The following is a 13368-nucleotide window of genomic DNA, read 5'->3' as shown; positions in this document are numbered from 1 at the left end:
ACCGGTGCCCTTTGACAGTGGTTTGCGGATGGATGAGTGATGCATTTATGATGTTAGGGACACTAATTTATTGCGACGGTTAGGCGTTGTGTGATGTGCGCGATGAATTTTTAATTGCAGTGCAACCAGGTGTCAAGCAATCAACGATCACCAGTGAGAGAGAGATTGAAGCATAGAGTACTTACACGATTATATTGCACCACATTCGTCGCAGCATCACTTCTAATTTAGCCATTTAACACGATTTATGAATAATTTAATGGGAGATTGTAATGACAGAATGCTGCAAACTATCGTACGGTGAAAAATAAGTGAAAATTCAAAACTACAGCCAACATGGATGGAAATTGAATATGGTGGCTCACTTGAACAAACACACTGTTCACAAACACTTTTTCCGTGTAAAATGTGAGTGAAACATTTTTTTTCACCGCAACACAGCACTTTAGTAAAATAAAACCACTCATCCTCCCGGCTTGTGGCAAGTGGTGGAGGAAATAATTGTATTATTCACTACTTTAACTGTGATTTAGATTTAAATTCTCAACAACTATTGGCCATTTCTTAAAATATTAATCTTTCTTCAACGCGAGGGTTTTTTTCAACTGACGTGTCCGTCCCAAAACCTTCTCAAATGTCTGATGTGGCCCGTTCGAGTAGCGAGAATTAATACACCTGCGCAAACACTTTGATTGGTAAATGTGTATGCAGATTGTTTGTACGATTTGTTCCAATTCCTAGCCGGAGCTCAATGCTTGAAGAATCTGTGGCCTGACACGGTGCGTTTTGTCCGCCACTACAGTGTTAGTTGAATTTTCACGCGAAGTGCGCTCGTTTGTGTTCCCTCCCGCGCGTCCATCATGTTCTGCCGCCGGTCTGCCTGCCGAGGGCTGATAGCGCTGCTAGTTCTACTAGGTTGTATTGTTAGCTTCTACGCGCTAGAAGCGCCGCCACTTCCCGACGTGGTGCCACTGGCGAAAGCGCTGCAGGGCCACGTCGACAAGTTCAAGAAGCTGCGGGACGACCTGAAAGCGCTGCAAAATTCCCAGGATCGCCAAAATCCGCTCGCCTTTTTCCGCGAAACGATGCGGATCATGGAGGGGTTGCAGTCGCTCGGCAAAGACTGGAAGGATATTGAGCGGCTGCAGAACAAGAGCGATCGCGATCGTGACTTTGAAAACCTGCTGACCGAGATGGATCCACTGTGCGGCCAGCGGACGCCCCGGACGGCGTTCTTCGAGATTAAGCTGCGGTGCAGCTATACCGATCTCGGTGGCAAACCGTACTACAGGATTGGACCGCTCAAGCAGGAGCTGGTGAACCGGGTCCCGTTCGTGGTGACCGTCTATCACGATCTGCTGACGGAGAGTGAAGTGCGCCGGGCCAACGAAACACGCATGATCGAGCCGAGCGTTCGGCGTCGGCTGGACACCCTCGTGCCGAACCTGTATAACGTGGCCGTGCGGGAAGTGAGCGAACGGGGATACAATGGTGGCAAAGCGAAAGCGCCCGCCCACAGCATCATGCTTTACGTAAGCTCGCGTGGTTTAGGTTAAATTGTTTAGCATTTTGTAAAATGTAATATGTTTTGTTTTTTTTTCATGGCCATTTAGCTGGAATCGTATAAAACAGGTGGTATGACGTTATTCCCCGGAGGTACATTCGTAGTGGCACCCAGAAGCGGAAGCCTGCTGGTCTCCAAGCAGCATCCCTCGATCTGTCCGTCCAGTATTTCTTTAAACGTCATCACCAATTTTAATCTTCCTCTGACGGCGAAAACGCCCTGATGACACGCTTAAAGCTTAACGTTAGTTTGACAGAAATAAATTGGCTAGATATACATTCTTAACTGTAGGATAATCTGGGAATCTGGGTGAATATCTGGGGTTTTTTTTGGTATCATTATTTCCCACATTCAGTACGCGCAATTAACTGAGTGATCCAATAGTTACAATTTATTTCTATGACATCAACTTCTTGTTATAAATGATAAAATCACAATGTAGAAGCGCTCTATGGAAGGTCTGTAAGCCTCTGAAGTAAGTTAGTACATTTAAGTACATTTATTGAACATTGAACAGATACGCTAAAATAGCCAATCCCTATCGTCATTATAAGACGTTTGGGACCTATACTTACTTGCGAAAGCGAGCAAAGGTAACACTGAAAATGAATTAAAAGTTGATCGTAAATAGCGTCTGCGCGACACTGTCACTGTTCTAATTTAAAAATAAAAAATGAAGTTATCATTTCCCACCGTGCCGCATCACCGGCACACAAAAAGTGGTCCTTCGTGGAAATAATTACGGCTAGAAAATGACAATGTAATGTACTTCGGACGCTTGACCGATTGGCTTACCGGTAGCGCTGCTGTTAAATGGCTCTCATCCACAGTGTCCAAGAATGCCAATCTAATTAATGTTCTTTTCTTTTTCACTTTGACAGTTGATTTTATGTCGCTTCTTCCATGCTGCCCCGTCCTTCGGCATGGTTTCGTTCTCCCGTTCCAGCACGGTGTTCTTTTGATCGTATGGTATTGGTGCGAGCAAGTAATCGCATTTTCATGCTCATTATTCATTAGCGTTGGGTATCATCATCTCACAGCATGACGTAACTTGCCTATATTTTTTTCCTTCAATGAGCCTGTCTAAAATAGCGTTGACTTGACAAGACGTAAAATATTCGATTGAAAAGCTTCTTTTTTTTTGGTTCGTTATGAAAATGCTCATCCTGCTGCATTAAGGACAGTTTTCACTAATTTGCAGTTAGACGTATCCACGAAAAGCTCCAACGATCTGCCGTACCACGCCGTAACGAGAATACGAACACAAAAAGTTAAGCAAGGCAATGTGTCGCTAGTGGTGGAGAAGCGAATTAGAGCATAAAAACGATATGAAATTCATTTGCTCCTCCTTCTCCTCTCGGTGTCGCCTAAACGTCAACGGCATACAGCTCTATTCGGAGGAAGCCACACGGTATACCGTTCTTAAGTTGGAAAACGTAACCGGTAAATGCAAGTCAAGAGTTTCGTTCTCGGTTGATGGAAATGAATGAGTTGTCAGAGGTGAGGTGCTTGAGCGAACGGGTGAAGCCATTTCTGGAGACGAAGAGGTGGGCTGTGCAAAGCGTTTATTTTCTCTCATTTCAATCGCTGACAATTTTCCCCACACTTACCACTTCCGTACTGTTTCCACGGAGTGAAAGAACGTGTCACAGCGAATGGAAAAAAGCGAATGGATTTCGTCGTTATTACTCACACGTACAACTTATTTCTTGAAGCTGGCTGGCGTTTTTTACACTAAAAAGCAAAAAAAAAACTTGACAGTTTTAACGTAGATTTCTGCGCGCGACACTACCAAGCAATCAGCTTTGGGTAAACATTTGGTTTGAGTTAGTTGTTGAGGGTTTGAATTCGTTTATGTGCAACGTTAGCTATAATAAATATGGATTGAAAATGAAATGACTCTGACATTGGCTTGGAAAACGTATTACGAAGTACTGTGAGATTTTTATATACACTTTTATATGTCTATCCTCAGTATCCTGATTTATGACACGCTTAAAGTGTGTGCATGTAACGGAATTATACCGTTGACGAATTAATCAGTACAAATCATTCATATTTATAGCACGAAAGCAATCACGCATCACATTTTCACACTGTTTATTCAAAAGGCCCGTTGCCTCTTAACCTGTGGCGCAGCGATTGAATATTTGCGTTACTTGAATTTATTTTATTTTCGCAATAAGATTGAAAGCAAACATAAAAATGTTTGCCACCAACATAAGCCTTTCCACCGCCGCTGCCTTCATCGTTGTCGTCGTTGGGGTAGCCATGCAACTTAATAATAATTTTATACGCTCACCATTCTAAGCGACAGCAGTGGTCCTGCGGCCGGTTCTACCAAGCGGACCCCACCACCCGTTTGCACACACCCCGCACTCCCGGGGCCCGCAGTGCGCGTTAAACATTTTATTTGCATTTTTCACCAGCTGTAGGCTGTGTGTGTAACGATTTTATTTCAATTTCGTCCTTCATTGATGAGTTGAGGTGGCCTCCTCAACAATTCCCCGCTGATAAAGCCTCCGTCCGAAAGGACGGCAGCGAGCTGTGTGTACTTGCGTGTGTGTTTGCGTTGGTACGCAAAACCATTCATCTTTTTAAATAAAATTTATCACCATAAACTTCTGGCATCGGCTGCGCTGGCACGGTACAGTGCGCGGTGTTTTTATTTGTTGCACGATTGTGACTTGCGACGATTTTCCGACTCCGTGGGGGAATGGTCGGGACGGCGGGCTGCCGCTGGATAGATTGCTGTGCACGGTGGTGGAAGATTTATTTCGTTCGATTTTCATTTCATTCTCGCCTATAAAAGATGCTTTCCTCCACGGCCGCAGACCATCGCGGGAGTGAAGTGTGGCGGGGGAAAAGTGAAAAGTGTTTTGTCAGTTTTTTGCGGGAGATTGGTGTGTGTATGTATGTAAGTGTGTCTTTTTCATGCTTTGACTTTCGTGAACGATTCCCAATGTGAACGGCTGAATTGCAGGACGAACGAGGTGAGGTGCAAGACGGCGAGAAGCTCTTAGGCGTAAACGCGACAATCTTATTTTATCGTTCGTCAGCATTCGCAAAGTATGCGCCGCGAATGGCATTTGCGCTACCATTACAATAAACATTTATATAGTATCGCGCAAGCATTAGGAATGGCTTCGGGCTGATGGTGGGTAAGCGGTGGAATGAAAAAAAAGGGAAAAGTCAGCTTTAGTAAAGTAGCGAGCAATTTATCGAGCATGAAAATGGCGTTAAAGAAATAGTCGTGTTAATTGAGGCAGCTCGAATTGTGCTCGATGGCAAGCAACTTGCCTCACAAATCACAAATTTCATGGAATCGATTCTAATTGGAAACTCTAGCAAAAATAAAGCAAACATTGCTGGTAGCAGGTTGGTCGAATCGTTCAATTATTAGGGGAACCTGGGGTAAAATTGGTTACGTGGGGCGAAATGGTCACCTGCATTATTGGAAAATTAAAACGGTTTTAATGACTTCTAATGATTGAAAAACAAGCTTTCGTAAACAAACTTTCGTAAGAATTTAACGCAAAAAAATTCAAGCAGAAAAAAAGAATGTGTTTTCAGTTACATGGAATTTACGTGAAAAAAGTAACCATTTCAATTTAATGTAAACTTTTTAATGTTTAAAGTTTGTAAAATGTTTCACTTGGGGCAAAATGGTCTTTATGTTTTGACAGACGCAACATGATAAGGCTGTGGTATAAGCAAAGGTTGCTACAATACACTAGCTTTACATAAATAAACCTTAATTGTATGTATACTATAACGACAAGAAAAATTACTGACAACACGTGAATTATTGAAATATTCCAGCATTTTACTAAATTATTAACAGTTCAATATTAAACTTTAATCTCTTCTCTCACAAGTCTATCAAAATGCAAGAGCTTAATCTAAAGCCCTAAATTCCAATGTTGTAGTCCATTTTGCTCCTTTGTTTTGATGTGAATTGACATGTGTAAGACTATGTTGCCCCATAACAAGTCCATTTTACCCAGCACAATACATTCTTACCACTTTTGACGTTAATTCTTTCATTCATTCATTCATTCGTTCATTTTGTTCATTTATATTTGTTATTAATGCGTAAACTTCTGATTGTTTTTCATGAATAAGGCGTTGAAGCATCGATTGTCGTCAAAATAACAGTGTTAACCAATAAGATACAAACCAAAATCCTTAACAGGTCCATTTTGCTCCGCTTTCCTCTACATTTATTCGAACAAAAATAATTCTTTTTTAGTTTTAGTTCTAATGTAATTCTCCTTAATTCTAGTATTTTGTTAACTTTTTGTGTTTAAATATTAGTTTATAAATGATTTTTTTTATTTTTCCGAAACGTATGTTTTATCGAGACTTTGATCCGATTGACCTCTTTCGCCTCTTCAAATCAACAATTAAATCCTAATCTTAACATCTCAAAACAATCTTCTTTGCCAGCCATTGCCGAAAAGTAGAACGTGGTTTCTTTTTTCCCTACGATTATACGTCAGGTGCCAACAAACGATATTTCGCATGGTTTCTCTTGGCTGCCCTCACCACCACCATCGCAGTGGTTCTAATGGAAATAAATATTGCTTGAAAAACGCTCCAAATGTTTCATTATTTCTGTCCATTATGCTTAACAACGTTCCGGTGTTGCTTACTTTTTATTGCATTGGCCCGGTGTCATTCTTCCGAAATGAGCTTACTCAGCAAATCATAGCAATCTTTGTTTGTTTCTCAACGATAATGTGCTTTCGACGTACGACTGCAAAAGTTTTGTCCATCTCTCTATAGCACTACGTGAGAAAAGGTATGTGCCGGTGAATTCCGGCAAGGGGCCACTTTTCGGCGAAATGTGCCCCCATTCGGAGAACGGTGGAAAGGTACGGTAAAAATAAATTGACACCCATTTATGCAAAGTAACAAATGAACTTTTGAGCAGTGGAAAAGCACAAACAGCCAGACACTTCTCGTCTTGGAGTACTCGGGTTTGTGTGCTTTTCGAACGGAATGGTTTCAGAATCTGCGGTTTCAGTTTAAAAAGGTAAAAAAAACTCTAGTTCATAATAGAAGGACTCACGGGAACTTAGTTAAATGTGAGAAACCAGTAAAGAAATTAACCTTTTGAATCCAATGAAATGAATTTGTGATACTGTCAAAACTTGTACTGTTAGAAACACTAATTGGATTTAGACTCTAGTCTCTGAATCTAGAGGTTTATGCCTTTTAGTGTAGTTTTGTTCATAGTTGCATCCTATAAGTCACTTAAGTCCACCCCACAAGTGGTTGAGCCAAAGAAGAAGTAGAAGAAGAAGCTGCATTCTTTAAAAAAAACAATCTTAAGTGTTGGTGATATTTAGATTTTTGTTTCGAAAAAAACATCACATTTCTGGGCTATCGATTGCAAAAAATTATGCTTATGTATAACTTTTTGTTCTATGCGAAAAAATTGCATCCTGGAATCTGTGTAACATATGCAAAAAAAAAAACAATCAGAAACATACTTGACATCTTTTATCGAGCATAACATTTATTGGCACGTGAAACGCAGCTTTTGCCCGCTGCCACTAGGAGGGCCATGGAAGCATCGGAGCAGAAATTGAAATTGTAATGCAATCAAAGATTCATCTCAGTGCTATGGAAATTACGGACGGCAGCAGCTGCTGTTGCAATTGCGTCAGTTTATTAGGTTATAAAGCAGAGCGACAGCGGTGGGGCGCGGTAGCGATAGCAGAAACTGGAGCAAAATCAAGACGCATAACCTTGGCCGTCGGTTGACGATGTCGCTACGACCGCCTCCTCAATGCATGTTGGAACCGTAGGTGGGAAACAGCAGAAGCATTGTGTGCGCTCTGTGGCGCATGGGTGGCGCGGAACACTTAAAAGCATAATCATAACGCCAAGCTGGGGGAGGGAAGCCTACAAGCTGCACTGTGCCACGGTTGGGTATGTGAGCGGACCGACTTTCCAACCTTCTTGCTTAGCCATGAAAAGTTTTTGCTCTCTCACGGACTGTTTTTGTTTTTAATGGCGGGTTGTGATTTGCACTGGTAACACGTTTTTATGTGTTTGTGCTTGTGCTGCGAGCAAATCGTTTGCCGGAAGAGGAAGGGACCCGACGAGCCAGAGTGTATGTATTGCATGATCATGATGGTATGCCTGTTTCGTGATTGTGTGATTGGGAGAATCGGTAACAATTTTTCTTCATTCTGCCCCGCCCCGCCACAGAGCTTTGTGGGGGGGAAAATGCTTCACCAACATCCCAAATGAGGGTAGTTATCACCTAACCGATACCCCGACGTCACATGATGGAGCTTAAATTTACAATATTGTTCATACCTTACGAGAGTTCCCCGAGCCCAGCCGGTCATGGTTATTTTATCTCAATATAAAAGACAACCAGGATGTGCTGCTACCACTACCACTACCACTACCACTGCTGTGCTAGTGTGGCAGCCAGCATAATTTTGCTCCATTTTCTTTACCACCGCATTGTTTTCTTTTTTGCATGCCTGCGCTACAAACCCCAAAACAAAAACTCCGAAAGGCGAAAGGATAATTCCCTAATGAGTGATAAAAAGCTGTACTTTATACTTTGCTTTTACACTTTTCACAAAAACGTAAAACACCCTACATTAAAAAAAGAGAGAACGGGGAGAAATTCCTCGTACAAAAGTCGTATGGCCTTCTATGGGTGCCAAGCGAGCTGCGGATGTGAGGATCGCCGGGGTAGACGGAGGGGGGTGGTGTTGGATGCCGATAGTAATGGGGGAAGTTTTGTGGGAATTAATGCTACCGCTGGGGATGATTCGGAAGCTGATGTGGTATGTGCCACACGGGTTCTAACCTTTGACTATAATGGTTTCAGCATTTTCGAGGTCGGGCAATGTGCTTTTTTAAGCTTTTCGGGGGGGTGGCACTTTGCTAACAAAAAATGGTACTTTGGTGATATTTTCGTCTCAGAAAGGAGCGGCTGGAATGTGCAACAATATATGTGTGTGTCTGTGTGGATGCTTTTGGACTTCCCGGTACCGAAGGGATTATGCATGGGCATACTTGGAATGTTCAAGTTGTTCTCCCCCCCTCTCCCATGGTCGAGTTGCTTCATCATCAGTGTATTATAATGACTGTTTGTTGAACCTTTAACTCCTTCCAAAAGGGAAATAATATTGTTGTTAAACATTGAATAAAAAAAAATTCACAAGAAAAGAATTGAAATCCAACCAACCCATGCTCTCGCCTTAATTAAAATGCTCCAATAAAAGCGACGAAATGATTTCATTCTTTGTTCCAACGAACATTGTTTGGAACGGAATCAATGGAAATGCGCGGAATATTAACGAATGAAGTGAAAAGAACGCGGCACCATAATTGATGGAATTATAAACTTTCCCCCTCCAGCGCGCTAGCGCAATATTTCCGACTAATTAATTGAAATATGAACGAATGATGCAAACCGGATAATGGGCTTCCGCCGCCGCCGATGGGCCCGGGCGCTGGTCGATATCGCGATTGCATTGCACTCCAGCTCCGGCGAACCGGGTCCCCCGGAGGAGATTAATATGGCACATCCTGCCATCGTGCATTGTTGCTGCTGTTTACAATGACGGACAGCTTGCGGCTTTACAGCGTACCGGAATGAAAGGATTCTAGGTGGATAGGTCATAAAAGGTCAACAATATGTCGATGGCGTGCTTCGTCCTCGCCATCCTTAGACCGTGGATGGAAAACACCGACGTGGAAAGTGAGCCGATTGCCAAATATATCGAGTTTCTGGCTCCAAACCGAAAGGTAATAATGATGATACTCTCGTTGTGCGCTTCCGCAAACAATTGGTATTTTTCGCAGACTTTTCCGAACTCGGTCGGAAACTCGCGTGAGATAGGCGCGGGAACGCGAGACGAATGTTTGCAAAATTGAAGTACACAAAATTTCATCTCCAGTGAGGCATCATTCAATCCCGTTCAGCGAATACGGACGGCAGCGTGTACGGTTTAAACACAATTCGGATGCATCACCGAGAGCCAATGTGTAGAATTCAATCCTCCTCATCACCACACACACACACACATCAACGAGCAACGCGCGGTCTGTGCGTTCTGCTGAGCTTTGATGCAACTGTTTATCATTGTCAATTTTGTGGCTTGATGACATACGGGGATGGCGCTCTATGCCTGCGTGGCACTCTGCTCCGATTGCACTTGTTCTCCGCCGCCGTGTGTATGGAGACCGTTTGAGAAGCCACAAAAAGAGAATAGGCAGATGCATCGAATAGAAAGGGAATCTGGAGACTGGCACACTGTGTCTCTGGGAACCATATTCGCGGCCGTGTGCTGCTCTGGTGGTTGCAGTGTAGAAGAATGGGGCAGCATTTGAATCCCGAATGCACAAAGCAGTGAAGGAAGGAAGCCCTTTTGTTTGAGTTAAACGTTTCACAAAATTGAACTATTGTGTTTGCGGGTTCGAATTCACTATGATGATAGACCAAGAGTAGTTCGGAGTGTGTGTGTGTGTGTGTGTGTGTGTGTGTGTGTGTGTGTGTGTGTGTGTGTGTGTTTGTGCGCGGGCCTTAGAGTGCAACGTTGCTAACCGATGCATTTTCTTCGAATGCATTTGAAATGCTGCGCTCGTGCGACGGGGGGGGGGGGTTGGTTGCGAGGAAGTGAATGCAGCTGTTCCTTGGCAAGATATTGAATCGGTAAGATGGTAGGACCATTTGTGGGTTGCACTTTTGCATGCATAATTTTTGCCATAAGTTAGAATGTTAAATGTTGGTTAGACCGGTGGTTTGTTACGGGTTTTTTTGTTCGCTGGAGCAAGAAGTTTGAATAGGGGAGTTGTGATTTCAAAAAAAGGATTTACTTGGTTTTACAAGTCAATTAGTCAAGATATCAATTTTAATGAACTTCAACATTCACAATCTCACTGCCTGGTTTCGGCTTTCAGCAGTATTTGTAATAATTCATAGCACATGAAAATGCACTGAAAAAGATTCGCAATTTGTCATAACCTTTATAAAGATTCTATTTACTAGTTTAGTCTTCAAAATTATTTGTGTGTAAATCGTTTAATCATTAAATCAATGTCAAAGGTATATACTATACACATTCACATCCTTAATTTTTTCTCCTTAAATTAACTACCAAAAGAATCTTTGGAGTTTAGATGAATCTTAATTGAAATTTTTACCTTTGACCCAAGAAAACCCTACCACTGTTCATGTGTGTTGAATATGTTTCACTGTGAAGAATACAAATTGAATAAAGTGAAGAAAATGTGGTTTCGTGTGAACGAGAAACCCTATTCAAATGCGAGATGATAGTACAAGCGCAGTAACGGCTGATGGTTATTGAATATCGGTTCGTCCCTGGAACAATTACTGCACCATGACCAACTGTCGCATTTCAATCGATACTCGCATTAGTTCAATCCTGGCTGTCTCTGGTCTTGTAGGCATCGTACTGCACTGTGCCATTCGATACGCTACGAAGAGTGGAGTATTACTGCAGCCCGAAGTAAGCTTTATGAGCAATTAAAAACATCCAACAATTGATTGTTCAAACATGCCACAATTACCACTTTCAGACCGGTTTCATGTTATGGTGAAAATCTTCTTCAAATTGATGGACAAGACCATTTGCAGAAGATTTACATATACAATATTTACTAGTATTGTTCATCAATTTATATTAATTATGTAGCTGGACAAGAGAACGACATTAGTTCCTTCGAAATCCAATAAAATCATCGTTTGCGAGCCTGGTTGAGCCGGCTCCTTGTACTGCCTAACGAATGTGAACATTTTCAGGTCACCTGATGTGTATCACACAACTCGTCTTCGCCTTCTTGCACTGTAAAATGCATAAGGAAAAGGATGGTAGAAGTGTACGCTCGGTAAACCTTCCTAACCGGGTCGGCTAGGGCGTCCAAGCGCACAAGCGCACGGAGTAAACTAATTAATGAAGATTTACCAACCAATTGAGTTTGGTCGGAATTGTTACGGAATTGTCCTCTTTGCCATCCCTCGCTTTGGGATCGCCTCTTTTCCAATTTCTTGTGTGGGATCTCTGATGGAGTGGCATTATCTCTCCTGCATTCTCTCTCTATCTCTCGGTGAGTGTGCATCTTAATTAAGTAACGCAAGACGAGCATGTGTATTGGAAAAGGAAATAAAGCTGATCTACTTCACAAAATGGTGACCCACGGCTAGCGTCGCTGTGCATGGCACAGAGTTAAACTTTCCGCTCTTGGGACGTTGGGCTGGCTCGAAACTTTCGACGCAAGGCTACACATTTTCATGCCCTTTCGCAACACGCGTCTTGCGATGGGTGTATTCCTTTCGTCGGACGGTGTTGTCTTCGGGGCTCGTGTCTCGCTAGATTGGATTTATTAAATCAGCACCGCTTGGTCTCCCGGTGCGGGTTGACAGGATACGTTAACGCCTTTTGCCCTTCACGGTGGCATCTTATGGCTGGCTGTACAGGCTTATGGGCCCAGCGTTAGGACGTAAGCTTCGAAATGGCCTATCACTGTTTCCATCGTAATCCCTTCACACGTCATGCCGTCTGATGTTCGTGTATGTGCTGAATGAATAGGGATACATTAGACAAGTAAGTGAAAGAACGTTTGATTTGCAGCGTACGATTTAGATAAGACATTGGATGTGTACAGGGAATCAACTCCATGAAAAAAGTTTGAGGAGTTTGAATTAAGGAGTCTTAAAGTAAAAAAATCAATATTCTATTCGTATTTTTATGTTATAAGTATGTGTGAATTCAATCAACAATTGTGTTAAAATCTCATTTAATGACAATTGGTGTCCGTTCGCTGTACCAATTGTTCGCGCTCTAGAGCGAGAAAGCAAGTGAGATGCTTCAGTAGAGTATCGCAAAATTAAATCACTTACATTTAATTAATTGACCTGCAGCTGAAGCAACGTGAAACGGTTGTCATTTTAGTGATTTTCAGAAATTTAATTTGTTCCCCCTTGGCTCGTGCTTTTCCCCCGGTTTGGCCGGGGAAGTGGGACGGGCACCCCTATCACACCGATTGAAAGCGGTAGCAGTCATTGACTTTAAATATTGACCCGATTCGTATCCACAAATCCTCGGTTTGTGTTATGCTCCCGGTCGTCTGCAAATGATGCGAACTGCGGCTAGTAGCTAACAATGTGCACCGCCATGATTAAAGGGACAGGCACGAGGCGATTAAACAAATTGCTCATTACGTCCGTTGAACATTTTTGGTGCAACGAAATCCCCGGACAGGCGGAATATAATGGTGCCATGGATTTGGCATGTAGATTGCATTGCTGCTGCGCTTTCCCATTTGGGGGAATGCTTGTTTGCACTTGCTTCGGTACATGTCTATTCGATCAGCCTCTAACACCCCCTTTTCAAATAGAGCACGATGATTTAATTTTAGGCAATCGTTGAATGAGCTGACCCATCACCGGATGATAGGTGTTGTTATTTGTCAAGCTTTGTGTGCAAATTGTCTGCGAGTGTTGTGCGCACAACGAGATCCTTTAATTGGATTTTAATTATAATTTTAGAAACATGGAATGGAAAATCGTTCGTTTTTAGTTTACTTTTGTGTTCAGTATCTTAAACACTTTTGATAATTTGCATCTTTTAGCTGCTGCAGGCATTTTATAGATTAAATAATATAAAAAAGAGTCGAAAAAGTTATGTGTTTATAAATTAATTTTCACAATTTCAACACCCCTGCATACTGTCTTCCAACAATCCAATGTATGTTAACGCTTACCCCGCATGCCTTTGTGTAACTACGAAACAAGAAGGAAATTC

At 42.4% G+C, this 13368-nt stretch overlaps 2 protein-coding genes across 4 annotated transcripts in view; both read left to right on the top strand.

Annotated features, from left to right (window-relative positions):
- LOC120905065 (polypeptide N-acetylgalactosaminyltransferase 5) overlaps positions 1-13368 on the top strand; it is a 76063-nt gene that overhangs the window by 39238 nt on the left and 23457 nt on the right. The gene's annotated exons all lie outside the window — the stretch shown is intronic.
- LOC120905066 lies at positions 487-1826 on the top strand. The gene is made up of 2 exons (XM_040315735.1): positions 487-1532; positions 1614-1826. Exons 1-2 carry the CDS (start codon positions 861-863, stop codon positions 1785-1787), a joined length of 846 nt encoding a protein of 281 aa, XP_040171669.1. The 5' UTR covers positions 487-860; the 3' UTR covers positions 1788-1826.

This window comes from Anopheles arabiensis, chromosome 3 (assembly GCF_016920715.1).
Source record: "Anopheles arabiensis isolate DONGOLA chromosome 3, AaraD3, whole genome shotgun sequence".
NCBI classification, from domain to species: Eukaryota; Metazoa; Arthropoda; class Insecta; order Diptera; family Culicidae; genus Anopheles; species Anopheles arabiensis.
This window is presented reverse-complemented; position numbering and strand designations above follow the sequence as displayed.

Coding starts and splice junctions, on each gene's coding strand:
- LOC120905066 (XM_040315735.1), top strand. CDS start 861: ATGTTCTGCCGCCGGTCTGCCTGCCGAGGGCTGATAGCGCTGCTAGTT. Junction 1,533..1,613: donor CCCACAGCATCATGCTTTAC/GTAAGCTCGCGT, acceptor ATGGCCATTTAG/CTGGAATCGTATAAAACAGG.